This window comes from Anarhichas minor, unplaced genomic scaffold, assembly GCF_050575085.1.
Source record: "Anarhichas minor isolate MPS153535 unplaced genomic scaffold, ASM5057508v1 ptg000051l, whole genome shotgun sequence".
Lineage (NCBI taxonomy): Eukaryota > Metazoa > Chordata > Actinopteri > Perciformes > Anarhichadidae > Anarhichas > Anarhichas minor.
In genome coordinates, this window is record NW_027466497.1 from 4724222 (window position 1) to 4748848 (window position 24627).

Genomic DNA, 24627 nt, shown 5'->3' on the forward strand with positions numbered 1-24627 from the left:
GTTTTTACTGTAGAGGATCTCTTAAGAAAATTCTGAATTCTGAAATTATTATTTAAAACAAAGTGTAAATTTCAAGTGTTGGATCATTTCTATTCATATGTGTTCTACTCGGGTGTTTTAGCCATGCTAGCAGCTTAGCTTCTAGGGATGACAATGTCTGCTGTTGGGTTGTTTGGTTCATCACTTTGGTCCAGACTGAGATATCAGCGTGTTAGCAGAGTCATCGCAATCATTTCGTCATACTCGCATTAACATTCTGCTCAAAGCAACACTTAATCGCAGCCTCAGACTCTCAATTTCATTGAAATAGAAACACTGATCATTCTCATTGTGCGTTTGAGCCACAATCTTTAACATTTGAATGTTTTCTTTTAACACAGTCAAAGATGGAGAAAGAAATAGCAGCATGTTATACAGCGCAGCAAAGCTTAACTGCCTCATTCAACTCTTTACATCTAATTACCAACTCATTACTGCCCGCTAGCTGGGCTTTGTAAAATATCAATCTCAGTGTTTTTCCACCAGGTGAAAATGAATTCAAACATCTTTTGGCTTTCTGAAAGAGCGTACGATGAGTCAACATTTTTCGCACAATGCAATACTCTTGTCACGCGTATGTGAAGAATCCAGCATGTGTGCTAATGCTAACAGACAGAAGCTATTTCTGCTGCCTCAATGGAGGCTGAAAGATAAATGACTGGAAGCGATGTAGCAGTATTTTATCAGTCTCCTTTAGGAATTTACCTTTTTCGAAACAAGCTTTCTCACTAATAAGCTAACAATACACTGAACGTCCACTGGCTGAAGGGTTGTCGGCTAGATCCCCAGCTCCTCTTTTCCACACGTCAAAGCACCTTTCGTGCAAGACACTGAACCCCAAACTCCTGATGGTTAGACTGATATTGAGCGGAAGTGTTTCCGCCTCTTTGAGAAGCTAACATAGTTCCACATTCATGTTTCGTTAGGAAACACAATGAGCAACCTGTAATGGAAGAAAGTTGGAAAGACGGGATCATGCGCTCAGCCGCATCGCCTATTAATCTCAAATACAAAACTGTCAGATAATCTCTGGTAATAAAACAGAGGATGTATTTGTATTTAGAGCTGATCCAGGGAGTCTTTGCCAGCGCCTCGCCGTTGTTGCCAAACACTGTGTAGACATGAGTGCATCTCCGCTGGAGAACATCAAGCGCTTTATTTCATTTGCAATATTGATCTTTTTGTTCTTGGATTTGCTCGATGCTCACGACCATGAAAAGATGACAAACTGCAATCTAATTGATTTGGCTCAGCTAGGAGCAGGAGGTCGACCGAGCTTCAGAGGACAAGCGGTGCTGAGAGGCGGCGCGTTTGCTTAACGCCGCGCTGGAAGATTTTAGAAAAATAATATGCATGTGATGATATCATAACCACACTTTAATGCCTCTCTAATGCGCTCTGACTTAGTGTGGAAATTAATTTCTCTATTTACCAGAGTGTGTGTGTGTGTGTACGTCCAACCCAGCGCCGAATGCTTTTAAGAGGCACTTACGCGCTTTTCGTGCATTTGTCTGCAGTTTTAATTGACGCGCAACGAGTAATTGAAATAAAAAATGAAGGAGGTCTGGTCGTTACCAGTTATGGTGATTCAGTGTATTTTGATAATGCACCCTGAGATGAGGCCCAGATAATGATGTACATTAAGCGGCACAGTTTTCATTTTCATCCTCGAATCTCCCCTCCCCCCTCCCCCAACACCCTTTCACAGCCTAATGACACTTTTATGGGAAACTTCATTAGGCAAAGGGATGTCGAACCGATAAACATCGGCTCGTGTTAATTCTGGGATGAAGTGGCCTTGCTGTGGTCCTTTCATGTTAATGTCCAGGTTTATACTAAAGGTTGGGGTGTGACCAGATGGATGATTTATTGTTAATTAACTCATGTGTAAAAGGATTTATCTTTCCATCCTTTTTCCTTCCCAGCTGTTCATTCGGGACATTGGTCCACTGGGGCTCGGTGTTTTGTTGTCCACTCACCGGTCTGCGGACAGCCTAATGAAGAGAAAGCATCACAGGCTGCACCGGCACTGCAGATTGCTAAACAAAGATGGTGATTCATCTAAGATGTAATCTGAGCACAGAACACTAAGTGGGTGTCTTCTAGTGTTAGTTCAATGTATCGGGATCATACAGGCCTTTTATTAAGGATCAGATCTCAGCCAGGCATGTGGTCCTCTTCTGTTATAATGGAGGCTCATCCTTGACCGCAGATACGTGTAAAGACCCTGCAATTACATAATGTTCTCATTACATGTGTTATTTATTGATTTAATGTGCGTTGTTTTTTTTTATTCATCCTTAAGCCTCTTTAATATTTATCGCAAGGTTTCACCATCATTATAGACGCAGTGGGTCACTCTGCATTAGGCTCGAAAAAAGTGGCTTGACATCATTTATAGATAACATGGATATTTCAAAATCAAAGAATAGCCCAACATGTAATAATCAGAGCACTCACGTAAAAAAACTATCACAGAGCTATTTTGAGTTTATGAACAATTCTCTAAAATCGGCTGGGGGAGATGCGTAGAAACACCTGTTAGCTGCAAATAGTCCTAACAGCTGTTTCCAGCATCTCCCGTTGACTGTCCCTTCGCTTCCCTGCAGTTTCCCTTCTGGCTGTGAATTAGTACAATAGGGAAAATGTAATTAGGGCTTTAACAGGGAATATGTTTAAATTACAACCACGAAATGGAAGCAGGATGAGAAACTGTCTTCTTGTCGATGGATGTCAGCTCTGTTTCAGTACCACGGACAGCACCACACACACACACACACACACACACACACATACACATACACAACATATTATTCTGAAACAACAACGAAGCAATTGCAATGTGTATCTCAGCCAATAATGTTGTTTTTAATATTTTTCTTTAGATACAAAAACCTTAAATAGAGGGTGATCAATGAGCAATAAAAAAATAGACATGATTCAACGATCAGTCGACTATAGGCAAGACTTGACCGATCAGATTCGACTATGTAAATTCTTAGTCGTGGGAAACCTCTGTATTGTTGATACCATTGGTTTAGTTCAGTTAGCTGTTTACCTAACTCCACACCCTGATGAACCGTCCTCACTCTTCATGTTCAACTTGCGTTCTTGTATGTTTTCACTTCCTAGTAGCAAGGCTCTTGTCACTATTGGGGACCACCTCAACACTAACATCAGCTTCAGGATTTCAATTGACTTCTTTTCCCAAAAACAAACTAGGCCAAGACAAGACATAGGAATAATTAAGTTTCACCAAACTTAATTATAATAATAAATAAAAGATGCCTCTTGAAAAACATGGTATCCCTGAAGAAAACAAACCTTTTGAACAAGATTAAACAAATGTCATAGCTCAAACTTAAGACAGACTTTACAGTGGACAGGGTTTTGCTCAAGGTTTGCTGAGGATACGGTGCCTCTTTCGGGAATCAGCTCCTCACGTTTAATAATGCATCCTTCTCCAGTAAAATACTCACAGCATGGAAACCCTCACAGATCTGTCAAAGAGCAGCCATAAAAACACATGTCTGCTGATTTTAAGAAAACAGAGCATTTTGATGATTTCTAATCCATTGTGCAAAAACATGTTGTGATGAGAAATATTGTTAATTATGCATGTGGGAATATTATAGGAGGCTTGAGGATCAAACTCATTGCATATTCAGCATTTTTTAGGCTACAGTTTTGAATGTTCTATAAATTTGCTTTGGAACTTACAGCCGCTCTGTTTCGCATAGTCAGCAAGTTATACAGAGCGTCTCATTATAATATTCATTAACACACCTAACGCTTCTGTTGTGAGTTGCTGGGATGCCGAGGTCAAGTTATTTATTTAATGATCAGTAGAATTTGTTTTCTCCTCTAAATATGCATTAATGGACATTTTAAATGTTTTTTAACAGCTCAGCAAAAGTGTCCCCAACTGCTAAAAAGTCTACTTTATCAAAGATGAAGTAAGAGCTCATACATGACGCGGTAATTTCACTGACTCACTGAGTTTGTGTCCAATATTTGCATTGTACTTCATCATCTGAGGAGCATGAGGTGGGCCCACACAAACACTTACTTTCATGTCTCGTGGATTCTTCTGAACCTTCCTGCGTCTGCCTCCGTCGACTGCTCAGTGAATATAAATATAATCGCTTATGCCTTTAAAGGACCAGTGTGACGAGAGAATGCACTAGCTTTTGTAATGCAGGGAGGGAAATCCTGGAACCTTGTTAGGAGGGATCCTTTCTAAGTCACCACATCATTTCTCATGAGTGTAGTGTGTTGCTCCCTTGCCAATTTACACTTCTCGGTCCCTGGTCCTTCACCTAGTTTTTTTATCCCGTTCTCATTCCAATTCGTCAAAAACGGACACTTTGTCAGCTTAGTGTCACTCCTCGTGGTTGTACATTCAAACAAAAACACCACTTAGTTAGGTTTAGGAGAAACATAATGGTAGGGTTTTAAATGAGTAGGGAAACTACGCAACATCAATAACGTAACATCAGCACGGAAAACACGGAAACTTAAAAGGCAGGGTTGGGAATAATCTTCAAAAACTTCAATGAATCAAATACTCTGACGAAAAGAAAGAAAACAACCTGACTGCCCTGATTTGACGGGCTACCGACCTGCTTGCCCATATTCTGCCTCATTGCTCGTCCCCTGGGTCTTCCACAAGCTGCTAGCTTCACAGCTGCCAGCACCAACAATAGCCATGTTGGTGTTGTTTATGTTCATAATTATAATTTTGGGGGAGTGGCTTTGGATGGAGGCCTGAAGGGGACTGGCTGTCGGTGTTGACGACTTGGCGACTCTCTTATTTAGCAGCTTTTGGAGCTAGTGCTGCTTGCTAGTTTCTCAAGATTAACCGATCCTGCCTTTAAACGTCTCTCAACACTTTGGGACACGAACACCGGACTCCTGGTTGAAAGTCCCGTGTTTGTTTAGTCTATTTACCTCCCCTCCTTCCCACTTTTGTTGGTCTTAATACAAAGACATCACACTCTCAAGCATGTTCTCTGAACTCTTTACACTGTAGTTACTTGTCGTCGGTATCAGACGCCGAGGGGCGTGATCAAAGCATCAGTATTTGACGCCATGGGAATGACAACGGGCTGTGATTTTTAAAATTCCCACTTGTTCAATTTTAAACCACACATGACCCCAATATCAATGCCACATTATTGCAACAGGCACAACTGCGGATACTTGCAAGACACGTACTGTTGATGCCTTGCCCTATAAAACCTCCCTCTATTACGCTTTGCTGTTTAATGCAGCTGCTCAGGATTTCATGGATGAGGACAAATTTGTAAAGCAAAATCCTCTGGCAGGTTGAGAACACTTTGATAATCTCCGTGCAAGCAAGTCTTTAAATGAACAGGTGCCAAGATAAATGCACCCTGCCACTATCTTAATGATAAGCAAACAACACAGGCCTGAGGTAGATGGAATGCTGTCACACGGAGGATGGAGCCTGTAGCAGTTCTGGCATCTTTAAGGCGAGTTGAACCCTTAAAGGCCTTAAAAACAAGCTTTAGCACTTTGAACAACCCCACCACCCAAGGGGATCATGAAGGAACTTTAATGTTCTTACTCAACCATTTGAAATGTGTGACTCACCCCGAGAGTGACAAGAGCATTCCTAGAGATCCCATGATTTTTGCAGAGAAAACGTTTTATATTTGTCTAATGCTTTCGCCATTAGTTTGGGGGATTAAGATCATCTGCTGCCACACGCTTCCAGAAGAGGACAGGGTTGGACTTCCTCGGAGATCCACAGAATGGAGTCCCTCACTGGCTGGATGTATTTATGATGCTTCACAGGCCGGATACTGAAATGAAAGAGGCACCACTCGAGGGGTTCTGTGTCTTAATCCGTGGACATTATCTCTACACTGTAAGCGGGTCTTGGCTCGTTACCTCGCAGTAGAGAGTCAGGCTGGCAGGGTTTCAGGGAGAGAGGCAGAAAAGAAAGGGGAAGGAGGGAGGGGAGGGCCTTGCCCGGCCGCCGAGAATGTAATCTCCAGATTAGGGGGCGAGACGAATTCCTGCTGCCAGCCTGACCTTGTCAAGGCAACGGAGAAGCCAGAGTGAAATTGAGATTTCAGGACAGGAGCGAGTCGAGGCGATATATATATATATTTTTTTTTTTTTGAGCGTTAGTGTTTCTTTTTCAAGGGTCAAAGCCTTGACACCATGATTCACGCTAAATGCGTGTGGTCACACTGGTAGCGCACATGAAATGTGTGTGGGGCAAACTGTTTCTGGCACTGACCATACTGCCTGAAACCCTCAGCGGTCTGTCAGTCGAGTGCAGTCTTTATGGGCGGAAGCAACAACATAAAACATCTCCAAAGTACCATCGTTTGTCCAAATTTATTGAGACTCGGACATTTTCAATCTTAACCCTGTGTGGATTAGTTTTTATACATGAATAAAGACTTGGTTGCTCTGTGTTATACCTAGAATGTCTAAGGATTTTAAATGTTGCAGTGATAAAATACAGATCGCTATAATTTAGCAAGAACAAGTATTTGATGTGAATTTGCAGTGTAAAAACCCTAAAAACTAGGTTTACATTTTTTATTTTTTCCATGTGACTTTAAAAATAAGAAATAACATGTTCCTCTTTAATTAATAAGCAGTAAAACACATGCTCGCTCAATTCAATATTAAATAAGCTTCCATCTGGAATTTTTCTTCCATTTTACTTTGAATATTGCAACTTTCCGAGCGACTTCAATGTCCTTTTGATTGTGTTTATATAAGCACGTTATGCTGGTTAGAAGCTGGAAAATGAGAATAATGATGTGGCATTCATGTTTGAGCATTTCATTCATTTGACCCGTAATTGCAAAACAACAAAATAATGAGTCTGTCTGCCGCAGACAGCCACATACAGCATCAGTCGCATAAAGGAAGTGGCGGAAAGCTGCCAACTACCATTGTGCTATTTAGACAAGATATATGTTTATTGCCTCAGCTTGTTGAAGCCAAAGGAAACTCACTGTCTCCTGATATTCAATTAAATTATTTACAGAAGGAAACATACTGTGAGCTAAGCTCTTCTATGCAGGTGCATCCTGTCCGTGCTGAGCGGAAATGAATAGTGGTGCAAATTATAATAACGTCCATATAATACAAATGAATGCAATGTTTTTCTGCTATTTTGTGACTAGGAATGCGAGCAGAAGTAAGAAATGCATCTCGACACTTAACAGCAAACACAATGAAACAGTTTGATTAATTGGAATGTCAAATGCTTCACCTATAATTTTAGACCAAAGAATAGTCCTTAATCGTACACAAAGGCGGCTGTAACATCCGACAGTCGGTATTTACTGCAGCTAAAGGTTTCTGTGAGATACGTACATTGCCCTCGGGCGACGCACTTCGATAAATATCACAGTTAGATAAATAACTGTAGGTTGAGCCACGAACATTTATGTACAATTAATTCTGAAGCACCAGTCAGTTCTGCTAAATTGAAGCAAGACACGGGGTTATAAGGCTCCTCTCACTCTGTGAAAGGAAACACAGGTTGGGCTTTCATTGCTTTCCATGCTGCCATGGTCTCATCCACACCCTCCGCTCACACCATAGCAAAATGGGTCATAAGATCTACGATCCATCGCCTGTGTCGAATTCAAAGTGTGAGACACAATCCGGTGTCAGAATTCCCTCGAACATTCAAAGAATCTGTGAGGTCTTGAATAATTGTGTTTGAATCAGTGCAGACACCAGGGAGAATGTACTTCTCATTATATTTGTTAGCTGGGAACTTCACACATATTGTTTACCAAAGTGGCACCACCACTCAGGGCACCCACACCGCTTTATTAGATATTAGAGAGCTGCTGACCCAATGCTATTTTTCACATTTAAATTAAAGCAACCCTGGCTCTAAACACTGTGATGTTATTGGTAATCAGTTATGGGAAATAAAAACTATGATACAAGTGGAAAGTAAACACTCCCTTATATTGCAATGTGAAGCAAGTAAAGCCAATAGTGTCCATTGATAGACCGGCGTTCTCTGCTTTCCACCCAGTGCATTTGGGTTATCCTCCAGCACGCACTGACTGAATTTTCCGGATCTGTTTCATTGACATTAAAGGAAACGGTTCAACATTTTGATAGTATGTTTATCGAATTCTTTGCCAAGATTTCGATGACAAGATTGATACCACTCACATATCGGTGCGATGCATATGGAGCGAGAGAAAGGAGACAGTCGGCTTAGCTTAGCATAAATACTGGAAGCAAGGGGGAAACAGCTGCAGAAGAACAGCCTAAAATCCCCAAATGTCGCTTCAAACCTTTTGGTCTTTGTTACTCAGACTAAGCAAACGGTACAATTTTAGAGATGTTGGTCAGTGTATTTTTTAACTGTGAAGAAAATCACGCTAGCTGTTTCCCTTAGCGTCTAGTATTCATGCTAAGCTAGGTAAACGGGCTAAGGTTTAGGTAAAGAAATTATTTGTGTCAATTGCTGGTCTAATTTAGAGTCAAATTAGTTTCCATCCTTTGTCATCAATTTGGGTAAAGCTTAAAGAAAAAGTTTTAATATGACAATTACAGAACAAATCAAAGCTTAAAGGGTTTATAGAGCCGAGGGTTTCACACTGAAGAGGCTCACTGACTTTAATGTGAAGGGAGGCAGAATCTTGCAGATGAAACATGTCAATTTATATTAAAACAAACAAAATTGTGTTCAGCTTAAAAATCTATTAAAAAAAAATAAAACACTGCCGTAAAGCGGTAGACATATTCCGTGTGCATTACAGATCAGAATAATGTCCGATGCATTGACACATGATCCTATTACTGTACATGTGACTCTCCCTTACGTCCTGTAACAAGGGATGCACCCGGTGTGCAGATTCTGTACTCGTGATGTATCGCGCCCCTCAACACGAAATTGGGAGACTTAATGACCCAATTGCCTCAGTCCCCATTCCCCAACTCTCCAGCACGTAGCTGAAGTCATGCATAATCCCACAAAATCTACCCAGTTTATGAATTTTAAATGGGCAGGCCTAAATCACAGAGCTGCTTTTAAGTGAATCCATTTCTAATAGAAGGGCAGACAGCTGGGATGGTGTGCGGTTGTTGTCACCCAGAGGGGCGCATTTTATAGACTAAGTATATTTTTAATATGTGCAATGGTTGTAAAGTTGATATAATTGATGCACTGATCCCACGGAAACAAGAGAGGCAGATATTGTTAGTGTTTTTTTGCTTAAAGGATAATCACAGTTCATCACAACACTGGTATTACGTTAGTTTTGGAGTCACCAAGTTAATTGTTCCGATCTGGGATTGCCATTCAGCAAGGCAGGCTTGTGAAGCTATGCAAAAATATGAAATTCAGCTTTTAAAGCCAATATGTCTCAGCTGCGCAGAGACCCAAATGAAATGACTCAATGAAATATTAAATTTGCAGATTTTTTCTTCAGTTCTGTTTGACTCTCTGGTCTACGTTCTCTGGAGGACGATTGCCCTATATATTGTTGCACATATATATACATGCAGCAATTTTCACTGAAGGGGGATGTTGCTGTTTAAATATGTTGGCTATTCTCTTAACTGAATTTGTTTCATTCCTCCAGTATAATTTGAGTCATTTACCTTAGAGGATCTGCAAATGTGCAACAGACACAGTATGAAATAGGCACACTTCATGGCCAGGTGAAGAACAGGGTGATATGCAAGGAATCGTACAACGTGGATAATGGCACACACTTTTCAACGGCCTCTCCTCAAAGACAGGCATGGCGTTGCACTCAGTTGTACTCATGAAAAGGTATTGAAGTGGGCGTGTGAAGAATAATACAAGAGAACTTGAGAGGTTCTAACTTTCTAACCTTCTAACTGTGAATAATTGTATCACTGTCCAATTGCGACATTGTGGTTGGGACAATCTGACAATCGCCTCATTTGAATCATAATACAATTGTTCTCACAAAGTAAATTCCTGAGATTTTGTCGACACCAATTACAAAATAGACTTCTGTTAAACGTTTGACAAGACTTCTACAATTTTTTACTCTTACTGTTGTGAATTTCTACTACATTGAGTTTTTTTTTTAAGGAGTCCACAAAGGAAATTCATTTGCATTACAAGTCAAGTATAAGTGTGCAGTGAGCTACACAATGTAGTAAACTTAGAAGCTAGAAAATGGCTTTTGCGCACTGCATTATATTTTTTGTCAAGTGACTGGCCGTTCTTTTTGACTTTATCATCCAGCTCTTATAAAATACCTTTAGCTTGTGCACAGTTTTCCTTAATGACGTCCCAGGTTTTACCTCAAACTAAAGCAGTTTATTAAACTGTTGTATAGTTGAACGTGTTGTGAGCTGTGGCATCGTTTACAACGTGTCTAATTGTCTTACTGCTCACGTATCTTGCCGTCGGACTGTGTTTTAGCAAAATCACCATATTCGCAAATGGCCAAAAGTAGAAAAATGATACCAGAGTTGTAATAACCGAGACTTACATTCTAATCTTAGTTATATTAAAGCATTTTGGAACCTCAAAACCCAGAAGCCCTCATCAGGAGAAAGTGATGTACATATTCAACAATATTATAGGCCGAGTGGCTCCCCCAGAGCACATATAGTCAAACAGTATGCACCTTAAGGGAATCTTCAAAAATATTAATATTCTATGGAATCCGTTCCATTTGGGTCTGAGAGCAGCTGAGACACATTGGCTTTAAAAGCTTTATTAATCTTCACATACCACGTCAATGTGGTTGAATGGAAGGTGTGTATTACATACCATAACAATCGAGAACGAGACTTCTCGATGTGCGTTTGAATGACTTCCAGCATTCTAAGGCACTTATTCAATAAAAAGGTATGCGTAGCGCCTCGCAAACGGCCAAATTACACCACGCTGGCTATTCACAGCCGAAAGAGAGAAGTCTCATAGAGCTGGAAGAAAAAGAAGAACACAACAGGCAGATTTTGCTTGCTTCAGTGATGTTTAAATCTCTTTCTTTTGAACACTTGGTACGGACTCGGAGATGGAGGTGGTTCTCAGCTCACGTCGCCACATTTTCTCCCACAAAAATTGCGGCACAAACAAGACCTTTTGAAAGAACTGCAGTCGGTTAGTTCACACCAGCTGATTCCGTGTTGCCGTGCTCAGATGTTGAGCTCATTTGAAGCTGCATGTTTGGCTGCTTATTGCACCTGCCGATTGATTGGCGTGCACTGTCGGTGTTTATCTGGACTTGAAATGCAAAATTGTCTTCGCAGGCAAGTCGGAAAAAAATGGTTCTGTAAGCTTTGAAAAAAAAAAAACCCCATTGAATGATTTGAAGTTGAAACACAATCTCACTCACAATCTCCCAATACATCAGAGCCTGAATGTTTTGAGGACAACGCCTGGTGGGAGGAGGAAACTCTGTCTTGGCATGTTGCTAGGCGATGCATTAATATTAATGTTGTCTTTTCTCAGAACGTGTGCACTCTCTGCCCCCCCTTCAGATAAACTGAAGCTTAAAGATATCTCCATCTCACTGGTACCTCTTTCATCCTTGTTAACACTCATATCAAAAGGTTTTAATTACATTCCGCAGTATTGCTGCCGAGCTTTGTTGAGAAATCACCGCTGCCTTTATAGTTTCCGGTTTGCAGTGCCGATATGCTCAGCTTGTGTCTGATCTGGTGTAATTGAAAAAATGGGTACGTGGTATATCTGGTCGTGGGACGTGAGCATGTTTGAGTTTGTCATGTTTTCACATTGAAAAAGGGTTTATTTCACCTGAATCTCACCATCACATCTGAATCTGAACCAATCTAAATAAAGAAATCTCTATTAAAATGTGAACTGTTACAGCTAAAGCATCCCGACCTCTCTGTTTTTAATCTTGTTTTTTTTCCTTCCATTCAAAATTAGTTTTGAACACCAGAAATAAATCTGTGATGGAGTTTGCCCTCTGCCTCACCCTTTCCCCTGCTGGGCTTTTAGCTTGGAGTCTTTGTCGTAACCTCCGCGCACCTCTCAGCTGCCCTCGCTGCAAAACCATTTTCCTGGCACTGAAACACAGATGCTATCCATCTGATTAAACGGTCAAGGTTACATCTCCAAATGCATCAGAGTCTACCTCTCCCACAAGAAGAACTGTGACAGCCAACATTTTTGGTAGCCCGGAGGTGCACGCTCCAGTGTCCTCGCCATTATTATTTTTCTGTTTTTACGTAAATTGGCATCTCTGCTCAAATTGAAAAGCATTATTGTGATCGAGACTGAGCCAAAAGGTTAGATGAATGATGCTGAAGGGATCTAATATCCTTTGGTTACTGTGCCTAAAAGGGTTCAATCTGCAGACCAACACATATACAAATGTATCAACAACGGTTATGGTAATAGGTTTCCTGTTTAAGTCTTTTAAACATTAACAGGTTCCAGGTTATCAAATATCTTTCTTTGTTTTGAAGCTTTGCATTTGAAGACAACCGTTTGGGCCTTTTGAAATGTGTTGTAGGTTAAGATGGATGTATGCGCTGGAGCTATTCGCTGGGTCTGGTAGTCACAGTGAGGTTGCCATGTTTGGTACCATTGTTCCTGTACAAAGATTACAAAACCTGTGTTTGAAGTTGTTATGCTAAGCTAGGCTAGCCATGAGAAAGTTATTGATCTTCTTATCTCTCTCGTGGAAAGAAAGCGCATGAGTGTACAACCCAACATGTTCTACTGGTTGATAATGATCATGTTAGTTGTCACTAAAGTCATTTTAGAGTCTTTTATATTTGCTGCTGGTCAAACCCCCGACTCATTACTTTTCCTTTTCCTTCTTTTTCAGAGATTGAAAAAATCCAGAAAGACGAGGACAAGGACGAGGAGAAGTTCATCGACGTCGTCATCAACAAGAACATGAAACTGGGCCAGAAAATTTTAATACCAGTCAAGCAGTTTCCTAAAGTAAGTGCTGTAGTACCACCGCCAGAGACTTCTCCCAGAATGTCAAGTGCATAGAGAGAGAATTTTAGATTGTGATATTTATAGATAATGAAGCCAACTACAGCAGCTCCGGGTTTGATTTAGATCCCTTACAAGAGCCACTTGAAGCTTTTTGTTGACGCTTTATGTTAGCAGATGTAGCATATCTGGAGGATGTTGGCTGACAGAACTGGGGTAGGACTATATTAGGGAAGTTACTTCCTGTCCTTCTTCAGAATTGTTTTACGCTTTTGAAATGTTAGGACTGTGAAGACTCTTTCACACACGGCTCCCGGTAAATGACTGGGATAACCTTTCTCACGCCATTTGTGATTTTCACTATTCACACATGCGCTACGTTCAGGAGCATTTCCATCTTGCGCCTTTTCACACGTGAGGTGGAGGTCGGCGGTACAGATTTGCCTGGATATCAATGCCTGCTCCCATTCACACAGGACCCCATGCGGGAAATGTTTCTGAACATTTCCGGCTTAGACTGCATGAGCGAAAGGGACATAATTCTCACTCTTTTCATACACACACCTCTCTATTACACTGACCTTGTTCAATGACGCATTGATGTCTTATATTGATTTGTCAATGAATATTTATGAATATATGATTCAAAGGAATTATCTCACAATAGATTTTATTTTTCTCGAGTGTGCAGTGGATTTGTTATGACCCTTTTTAAGGTGTTTTTCAAGTTCTAGTGGTCTTTTTTTGTCATGAAAATGAATAGCTTGAAGGGTGGGAGTGCGATTGCAATGCAGCACATAAGTCACATGTATAGGGTCCTAGACAGCCGGCTTCGCGATGACCTCCACGTGAAGCCGCTTTGAGCGATAACACTGTTGCCACATTTGAGAGCACTTCAGCCTCGCCCACCGCGAGGAGCCTTCACCGGCAGCAGCGTTTATTGGAGCCTTGCGCTCGGTGCATGACAGGGATTTCCCGCTGGGAGCACGATGGGGAGGTTGGTGTAAAAGTGAGAGGGCCACACTTAGACGGGAACATCACTCAAGTTTTCACCTCAGCCCTCCAGGGGGAAGGACAGCGGTAACCTGCAGCGTGTGGATACAAGAAACACTGAACCAATGAAGCTCTAGAGGTGCATTTGGGTTTAATTTGCCCCAAAAAATGCTTTTCTGCACAATGACACTAGAATTTTAATGACATGCACGTTAAAATCGTTAAAGTCGGTTTAACATGCAGGGAGTAAAAATTTGTCCAAAAGCAGCTATTCATTTAACACGTAGCTTTAAAAATTCAACATGAAGCCACTTGAGCTTCCGTGAGAAACACATCCTCTGTCAACACTCTTAAAATAACTGTCACTGAAAAAATTTCCAGCGTTTTCATTTACGCTCAAATTCTTGTCATATGAGATTCTGTGAGAAAATGTGACAAAAATGACAGTGAAAATTGTTTCAACAACAAGTAACCACAGTGACCACATAGTCCTGATTCTAATCTATCAAAATATATGTTACATGTTCACATTCATATGCATTTCCATGGTACTCGTCTGTTAATAATCTGCATCTCGTTAGATAAAGATCTTTAGATGGCAGCTTATAGACATTGTCTTCAACACATTTCAGTGGCTATATATCCGTGTTTAGTCAGGACCTGCTTCAGAATTCAATATAGTCATTGAAAGGCTGTCAAAGCAACAGTTATTTGTGAACCGTAAACCTTTTAAAAAGTTGATTTTTAAACACCAAACTCACCCGATAGTGGACGGAATGTCTTTTTACCTGCTAATCACCAAATCTAAGTTCACTTGTTGGTTTTGCATTTACTCTGAGAAAGAGAGTCATTACATCACCAGACATTGACGTGCACTCTGATGAAGAGCCGGACCCTGAGGGCTGTGGATGTTTGCACGTAGTGTCATCCGGAGGCTGTTCTACGTCTCCGAGGTTCACAGCTAAACAGATTTGCGTTGACAGCTTTGATAAGTAGTAGTACTAATGCGCTGTTTAGAGCTCCAACAAGCCACCGAAGGAAGACAAATTCAATTTGTTCTATCTGACAGGTAGCAATGGCAAGAGTGATCGGTCTGACTTGAATGGGTTTTCTCCTGAGCTGCGAGCATCACCTTTGGGCTCCTGGCATTGAAGACATTTTCCAAATAGCCATTTAGCAGCACGTGCAGAGAGGTTAGATCCGTCCTCCGCAAACATAGCTTTTTATCAGAATGAAGCGGGCAAGGACGCCACGCAGCAAGTTCCAGGCTGTTGACTCTCTGGGATGAGACGGAGCTGTTCCTCAGCGATGATTTTTAACACCCAACAATGATGAATGTTTCGACTTTCTGAGATTAAAGTGCTGTATGGTGTAGTTCTGTTGTGTAATGGACACTGCAATAGTGAAAGCTCCGCAGCAAACAAGGGGCCTCGTTCACTTAAGGAGAGAGTTCTTCTTCTTATTTGATTTGGGAACCAAACCATCCAATAATTAGTGATTGATCATTTATAGGCTTATTGATGCTACTAAATGAGACAGCTTGTTTGGGGATGGGCGGGGCGTTTACCTGCTAATTAGGATCAACCGGCGCATGTTTTCAATTTACGAGAACAAAGGGATTTTGCGGTTTTAGAACATATAATAAATCTGACCTTGACCTTTCTTAAGAATACATTTAGGACAAAACATAGGAAGATCTTGGTGAATGAGGCCCATTGTTTTGTAGAAGCCCACACAGTAGCTTTTTGTATTATTATTTTAGAACAAAACAAGATAGAATTGAAACATTGGCGCCAGAAATAGAGAGCCTAAGATGTTAAATCATGATTTAACCAGTATGACACATAATGTCACACCTACCCGGCAACTAAAAATACCCCTCCTTCTGAACAAGGATGCGCTATCAGCGCTCATCCGTACATTTTGCCCGATCCGTGGGCCCTCTCTCAGACAGCGTCTTTTGGCAGAAAGCACCGCAGGCCATTAGCGAGGCGTAAGGAGTCCCACTGGTTTATTTCCAGTTCAGACTGTGGCGTTCCTCTGTGCTGGGAGCGGTGATTTATCCTTCTGCTGTAGTTCCTGTCCTGCTGTCCTCAGCACAATCACTCTGCGCTGGCTCTCTGTGAGCCCACCTTTCGCCAGGCTCGCAGTATTACATTCAGCAAATGATGAAAAGATCTCAGATGTGCCCCCCCCCCCCACTCCCCTCGGCCACCCTCCCCCTGCACCCCCTTCATGTGTAGTGCAATTAATCATACATCATACATCATTTCTCTACTTGTGTCCACTGTCTTTCCAATCATACGCATGACTATTTTTTTGTTTCAGCTGAATATGGTGCAACAATTCCAATTCAGTTTTTTTACATATACAGTCATTTCTTTTCTCAATTCTTTTTGTGTTTTTTTGTGTGCAACTAACACCACAACAGAGCAGCAGGCCACAACCTGTGATTAAACACATCAGCTTTTATTGTGGCGATTATAGACAGCAGCAGCAGCACAATCCCCTCACACAGTTTAATGGCATGAACCAGTGCAGGAGCCCAGGCAGGTTTTATTGTAAGTCACATAATCCCTTGTGATAACTAAAGCATTAGCTAACCCCCAGAGCATCAATCACAGTAGGAGTCAGACAGATTTTGATTTCTGATAAACAGCAGGGATTACAGTTATGTGTTCGGTAAGACTCTCATATTGGGAGGATTGTACATACGAGGAGACGCGCGCCTCTGCAAACGCATCGACTGGGCGGTGACGCGTCCCAATGTCCAGATTTAGACTTCTCTGTGACATTTACTGGCGTTACTCAAACAAATGCGAGCAAATCTGCATGATATGTAAACTTTATTACAATAATCACATACAAACGGGAACATACATGGAATTTGACCTCTGCATTTAGGAGCCAGATCAAGTAATATGGTGAAAACCTGATTGAGGCCCGTACCATGTTAGCTATTTTAAACTGTGCCTTTCAACATGCTCTAAATCTAAATCACTACAAATCAAATTGCAGAATTGGAGCTTGTGGGGGCCCTTTGGGAATCTGAGGACCTTGCAGCATTTGCCCGCTTTGCTCAGTCGATAATCCGGACCGTCACGTTTTTAGCGGTATTAAGATAATAAGGGATCATTTGATGAAACAGGTGTGGCAGGAGAGATCAAGAAGCCATGGGTTCATATAGTGCACCTCCCCCAAATATGAATTATAAAAGAAAATTTAAGAACATGAATTATTAGACAGGAAACACTCAGTTTACGGGTTAAGAAATGTTGTGGAAGATGGATATCCAATGTGCAAAGCATGAGGTGGAATAGTGACTGCAAAGAGGTCCGACACTTTGAATCTATTCCAACATCTTCGAGATAGTCATCTAGCCTTTCATGCCCAAATCAAAGTACAAAAGAATGTAACTAGTTTATGTAATAAGCTGGACCAAAACAGTTCAAACTCGGCCAGGACGGAATGATTCAATTGAAAACTATCCTACAGGACATGCTTTGTAAGCAAACATTGTTTACAAAATCTGACATGAATTCAAACACATTCTGAAATGAATCAAATCTTTAATTAAAAGTATGTTTTCAGGCGATGTCAGGGGAGGGGTTTCTAAGGCTGTTCTGATAGATCGGTTGGTGAGCACATTTTAATACTGCAGTGTGCTGTTTCACAGTCTCATTTCTGTGAATTTGCTCCTTTATGCTCTCTGCCTGATGCCAGTGTGTGCCCATGCAGTCGATATGTCTCCTACGCTCAAATATTGAAAGCAACGCAGTAGCGGTTTGTTCTTGATCAGAAAGCCAGCGCTTCTCCTTGCTCAAGCATTTTTTTTATCCATCAGTGTAACACTGTTGGTAGACCGAGGACTGGGACATCCACACTAACGTCCTGGACACCGCGTGCGATGCACAACCTGTCAGGAGGATGGAACGGGTGCGCAAAGAGCTGGAGTAGCGCGGCGAGAAGTCGGCTTTGTGATCTGGCCCTGCAAATCATTGTTCAAGAGACGGCACAGCTCAGTGACCAAGGCTCTATCCAGGTGGAAATGATGGATGCGCAGGACATCGGTTAAACTCAGCACATTTAAAACATTTCCTGACAACCTCTGTTTGCCCCGGCGCTGGCGCCGTCTCCTTTGATAAACCTTTTGTAAATTTGAATGCATTAGAGGCAGTGTTTGCTTAGATAACTTTTAAATGGAATTGTCCTAACCCAACAATTCGTGTCCCACATATGGAGTTAATTTGGTGTGCAAATTGAAGTGGAGGCATTGAAATGTTTCAGGTGATGTACGCAGGACGGAAGTTATCAAAGTCCACACACTCTAATGTGAAGGTGGACATGTCTTACATATTCATTAATTCAAGGTTAGAGCTTTGCAGGAGGCTACCTTGCCCATTGTTGAGTGCAGGGTTGGAATTAGCACAGTGGGACACGGTTCTTTCAGAGGCACGGGAGGAATAGGCCCTTGTAAGATCACATCCAGCCACAGGACTTGGGGTAATTATAAAAGTTGAAGGAACATACAGTAGCTGAGAGCTGCTGGAGTCCAACCCGGTCCAGAATGAACACCAACAGTCACTTACTGCATTAGAGCGAATCACTAAAGCTCGCCTCTCAAATCCCTCACCCAGGAATTGGCAGGAGCCCCCTAATAAGCACTTGGTTCCTGAACAAAAGGCAGGAGAGATATAGGTGCGGTGTAGAACCTTTTTCTTTACCTCCTGCTAGCTAATTGATGACCTAGATAGTTGAGGGAGACAGCTGTATAACTCACTGGTAAAGGAAAACATGGAGAGGGGGAGAAAAGCATCGCTCTCCTTTTGTCTCCCTGACCATCTCCAGCTGCTGGTGGAATTGCGTTTAGCCCGTGTAAAGGACGTACGACTTTGATGGGTGTCTGCGCACAACATACCTCGACACAGTAATGCATAACATTTTTTTTTTTTTTTTTATGGCTTAAAAAAGCGGTGACCTTGTGAAGTAATCTAAGCCAGGAAGCCTTTGATAGATGGAGACACGCCAGAGGCGCTCAAGTTCAATGTTAGCTCAAACATGCGCATTATGATAATGTTGCACATTTATATTCAAACATTCAGGAACATGCAGTTCGACAGATTCAGGGAATGTTTTCAACTGATATCAGTAAAGTTCTGATTTCATAAAAAAATCAGCATAAATCAGCATAAATTGTCTCATTTACAGAATTTCAGAATGACGATTATTTTTGATGAGTGCATGATATTTCCTTCTTCGTGTAGACTGATTTTAAATATATTTAAAAACCTCTGGACTTTACTTTGAGAATAATTAGTCGGTTGAACTACTGGCTAGATGTTATTGATCGTCTGTTCTCAGCTTAAAAGTGACACTCCAATTTAACATTTCCAATATAATTTACTGTCAGTCAAACTTTATTTATACAGCACAAGTCATACATCAATGCCACTCAAGTGGTGAACCTAAAAAGTTGAAAAGAACACGGGATTAACTAATTAAAACATTTAAAATGTAAAATACAGTAGTGAAACTAGTAATTACTAGTCATGGGGAGTTGTACACTGCCTGTGAAAACAATTGCATAGTGTCTGCTGTAGCTCTGGAGGGAGCTGCATCAAGTCTGAGAAAAGCCTGACATCACTTAGATAACTGTTGCATTGTGGGAAGTGTCTAGAAGCTTGACCTTGGTGCTAAAACTCAGGATATCTTGGCTGCTGCATCAATTTTGACCATTTGTGTTGTTGTCTGTGACCATTTAATAATATGGCCTATAGGGGTCAAAGCATAGCACATGAATTGCAACATCTGGCCAGGAAATGTTGACGCATGTTGTCCATATGTTTCCCATCATGTGTTTACTGCCATCTGTCGATGACATGACAAAACACACATAGGCTGGCTGCAGATTTTTAAGTAATCTGATGAATGAGACGTATTGCACATGCCCTAGAAGTTACACAGAAAAAACACTGTGCAAGGGCATCATTTCCACTGGGGATGTAGATTATTGTCTGCTCCCCATCCCTCACCCCGCTTTGACTAAATCAGTCAAATTAAAAAAAAGTGTCCAGCTGCCAAAATTCAGAGGGAAGAGAAGAGTTTATCACCTGTAGTCGTTGGACTCCGGGTAATTCAATTTTAGGAACAGCAGAGTTTTCTTAGCACTGGATTTCTCCTCTCAGGCAACACACAGGTGCAGACTTCTCCACGTCATCAGTGGAGGCTGTTGGGGCGGACTGCAGGCATTTAATCCATGCTTTTATTCAGTCTATATTTCCCAAACAATATATTAGAATGGATGCAGTAGATATGTTTATTCATATTACTTAACTGTATTGCATATTTTATTCTATTCATAGTCTTTTTTTATTTGTCTGTTACAAGTTGGTGCCTCGGTTGGTGACAGTAAAAACCTAAAGGACTCTACCCCTTGTTGGAAAGATGACGACAGTCAATTTTAACTTCTTGACAACAAACTTTATACATGTAAGAAGGATATGAATATGTGTAAATGCAGGAAATAGCATTCTTTTTTGGGGTTGAAGAACCTCTGACTTTGTTGTGTCCTCCCTACTTCTGAAACAAAGCTGTCCACTGCGCATACTTGTGAATTTAAAGCTTATTTTATGCTAAGCCTTTCTTTCCTGAGTCAATCGCCGGGCATCTTCCCGCACTATAAAGCCATGAGCCATGAAAAGGTGACAGAGTGAACCTGGGATAAGACGTCTCACAGAAATGCTTCTACACTGATCCTACCAAGACGCGACAGGAAAAGAACTGCTGATAAGTTTTCATTAGCTTCAGTCGCTTGCTTGAGCAAAAGACATGTCTTTGCACTTTATCTCAAACACACAGATTCTGACTGATCCGCGCTCTCACTCTCTGTTGCAGTTTAACTTTGTCGGCAAACTCCTCGGGCCACGCGGGAACTCGTTAAAGAGACTACAGGAGGACACTCTCACAAAGATGTCAATTCTCGGAAAAGGATCCATGAGAGACAAAGAAAAGGTAACGCCCCTGACTGTGATTGAATTTTTTTTCCTTTCACTCTTTTACCTCCACATCATTTTACTGTGGCCTGCTGCTGTTAGTCTTCCACACGGTTCGAAGTGAAGGTAGAGGTTTGACCTTTAAAGTTTAGAAATAAAACTTTTCATGTAAGCGGTTCAATGAAAATCCAACTAAACATTTGGATTATCTGACAAACTAATGCGTTGACACAAAGTGACTCTTGTTCCAGCTGTCCTCAAAGTTCCAAAACATTGTTAACTTTCCAGGTTGCTTTGGACCATAAATATGAAGCTCTTTATTAATGAACCATGCTCCATTAATAAATCATGAAAACTGTTAACAAGGAATTAGATTAATTGTTTGGTAATTTAAATATCTAATATTCAGTTTGCTGTCATAGAAAATATTCACATTTTAGAGTCTGGAACCAGTGATTTTATTTATTTTTCATAAAGAATTGCTTCAGTTATTAAGAGACTTTCAAAATTGTTGCATCTGATTTTCTGCTGGCTGACTATAATGTATTAATCATATTTGTATTGCTTTAGTTGTTTTGTTGAGTGTCATTTTCTAAAGCCATATCTTTGTTGAAATCTGTGCTAATCTGCAGCTTTTGTATATGATTTAGATAATTAGTAATCCAATATTTTCAGAACCTTTTAAGTTTGAATTTACTTACTTTTAAAAATCATCACATGGAGAAACTTCTATCGTTTAGATGTCTGTACTCTTCACTTTAACTTTAGCTCTATTTGAATTGAATCATTTAAAGCTGTGAGCAGATAGATCAGCATACTACAGTTGATTGACAGCTCATGGGTCACATGCAGCTTTGAAAAACAAAATTCAAAAGTGTATGGAAATGGGAAGGATCTTGGGGATCACCAAACACGCCTGACACCGTTCAAAGCCTGTTCTCTCATAGTAAACAAAGTACAGACTGCAGACTGCACAAATGACAACACTCTAAATGTATGGCTTTGTTTTCATATACGCTCGCTCCCAAGATAATAAAAAGAATGCATCATAATGATTTGAACCTGAATGAAAAGTTTGTAGCAACAAAGGATGGATTTTATGAAAAGACTAAAACTTCCAATTTCAAACTCATGTCAGTGCATAAGAAAAGGATATAAATGTCTCCAACGGCGGCTCTTTAGCAGCACAATTGATTGCAGACTGGACTGGCTAACAGAGAATAAATTGACTTCTCTTGGCCTGTCTGCATCTTTCCTTCTGTTTGTCAGGGTTGATTTGTTGGTGATTCTCGCTATCATACAGCACATTCTCTTTGATTACTGTGCCGGCTTTGATGGTCCAACTCCTCTGGAGTACCTGAAGAAAGGATCTGTCATGGAGATGTGCTGACCTCGGCAGCCCTTACCGGTCTGCGCCAACCCACTACAGGATTTATGACTGACAGCTTTCTGTCGGGGACGCTCCGTGCGGCGCTGCTTCCTCTTTTTTTAGGGGGAGGGAAGAAGGATACACATTCGCTACAAAACTACTGCTTTATCTTCAGCTGGTTGCTGACTTTCTGATTTCAGCTGCGCAGCATGTGTCATCATATTTTCTAGCACTTGAAATTCCTTGTGTAGGTCATGGGGCTGGTTCACTGCAGAGCAAAAAGACGGATCTACTTTCAAGACTTTTTCAAGTCAAGGTGAAACAAAGCGGTCTTTCCATTCCTGAGGCACCATGTGAGGCACTGTTTCTATGTACAATGATGAAACACACACCGCCCTGCCGAAGACATCGGGTGGAAATGCATTTCTTGCTACTCAGAAAAATACAGTATCGTGGACATGTCAGTACTTTCCCTTTAAAGCACTTACATTTGGCGGCGGCGCTGCAAAGAGCTGAGATAATTGCTCAAATATTTGCTTGATCTTGCGTTGACAAGAATGGGAGGGCGGAGAGGTTGAAAGGCACCGAGCTGTCGGAGTCAGAGTCCCCACCGCCTGGTTGTGGCACCTCGGTTGTCCCGGCGCTTTCAGAGCAGGATGACGTAAAGGCAGCGGTGTTTCCGCGCCCCCTCCTCGTTAGCGCCGTGATTAAGTCATCCATTTTCCTCCCTGGGACTTGTAGTCCCACTTTAATTTTCCTGATAGACATAACAATTACTTTAATTCACTTTTGGTAAGTCCTGCATCGGGTTTAATTGCGAGCTGAAATACCTTCGTTGACTGAGAGGACTGCTCTGTATGTGTAAGAAGTCCGGCACCAAAATAATGAACCTAGCTTGCGAATAAATTTGATTTGAGTCTATTATTATTTGAAGAGCTAGGAATGATATAATTTAAACCACCCTAACAAGCCTTTAAATTACGGTAGATAAAGTTCAGGGTGAGATTTTATTATGCTCACCGGTTTACAGGCTCACTAAGTCAATCGATTGACATTGTCAGTAGCTGTTCAGTTGTTATTTTTCCTCATTGTTTTATTGTTTCGTCATTGCCTATGTCTTAATCACTCTGACCCGTCGTCTTTTGCAAACTCAAGCATTCTGGTGGGGGAGCCGTCTTCTCTTTTCCTTTCTCAGGATGTTATTGTCATCTTCCCTGAAGGTGCTGGTGGTGTTGGTTAGATTTGCCAAAGCCGTGTACAGCAGACTATGTAGGATTGTACGACTGCCTTTGTGCACATGTGTGATTTATTTGGATTAAATGATATAACCGTAGCTAAGTGGAGGGCAGGGCCGTCCTTCAATCAGAGGATCGGCGGTTCGATCCCAAGCGCCGCTAGTCTCATGTCGATGTGTCCTTGAGCAAGACACTTAACCCCAAAATTGCTCCCGTAGCTATGCCTAGTCTGAATAGTCTGATGGCAGGTGGCACCTAGCCCCTGCCATCAGTGTGTGAATGGGTGAATGATGACAAGTAGTGTAAAAGTACTTTACAAGTACAGTCCATTCACCGTTTAACAGTGGTAGTAGCTCTGTAGACATCAAAGGCTCGATCACCATTTCACTTCAACCGAAAGAAGAGCAGTAATTGGTCAGCAGGTAGAAAAGCTGCGGTTGAGGAGATTGGACATATGAACTGGTTTCGGTCCATTCAGTGCTTTAAAAACAAATGAAAGGATCTATAAACCAATTCTGTATGTTACTGGTAACCAGTGAAGGGAGGCCAGTAAAGAGCAAAAACAGCACGACCTCTCTTGGGACCGGTGAGGACAAGCTGGTGGATTTCTTCAGATTGTAAGTATCAGTGTTGATGATCAAAGCTGTGCAGTTCATACCACAGATTGTTAGAACTTGACCCATTTTTCCAACATCTCTCTTTAATTTCACTTGAATGTGAACGCTCCGAGCTCGACACTATTCTCTGCGTCTGAGCTCCGTCTGCAGGAGCGCCTGCGTCCACAGCGTCCTGGCCCTCTGTTTCCAGGGTGAACGGCTTTTCATAAGCAGATTTGCAGGGGAAAAAAGTGTGAGGAAGATTCTGCCAGTAGATATGAAAAACAGACAGCTGTAATCTCCCACCATGGGCTGCTTAGCTGCTATAGGACTCTGCTGGATCACTGATGCTTCTTATCAGCGCTGGGGGAGGAGTCCTCGTGTATGAAAACTGCTATCATAATATCATATGCAAATGATTTGGTCACACATACAGATTGTTGCACATGTTGAATAGACCTTATAGATGGAAAGA

At 41.4% G+C, this 24627-nt stretch overlaps 1 protein-coding gene across 1 annotated transcript in view; it reads left to right on the forward strand.

Annotated features, from left to right (window-relative positions):
• khdrbs3 (KH domain containing, RNA binding, signal transduction associated 3) overlaps nt 1-24627 on the forward strand; it is an 82277-nt gene that overhangs the window by 27404 nt on the left and 30246 nt on the right. Inside the window, exons 2-3 of the mRNA XM_076075312.1 lie at nt 12852-12970; nt 20855-20971. Of these exons, the coding sequence (XP_075931427.1) occupies nt 12852-12970; nt 20855-20971 (236 nt within the window). The remainder of the gene's footprint in view (nt 1-12851; nt 12971-20854; nt 20972-24627) is intronic.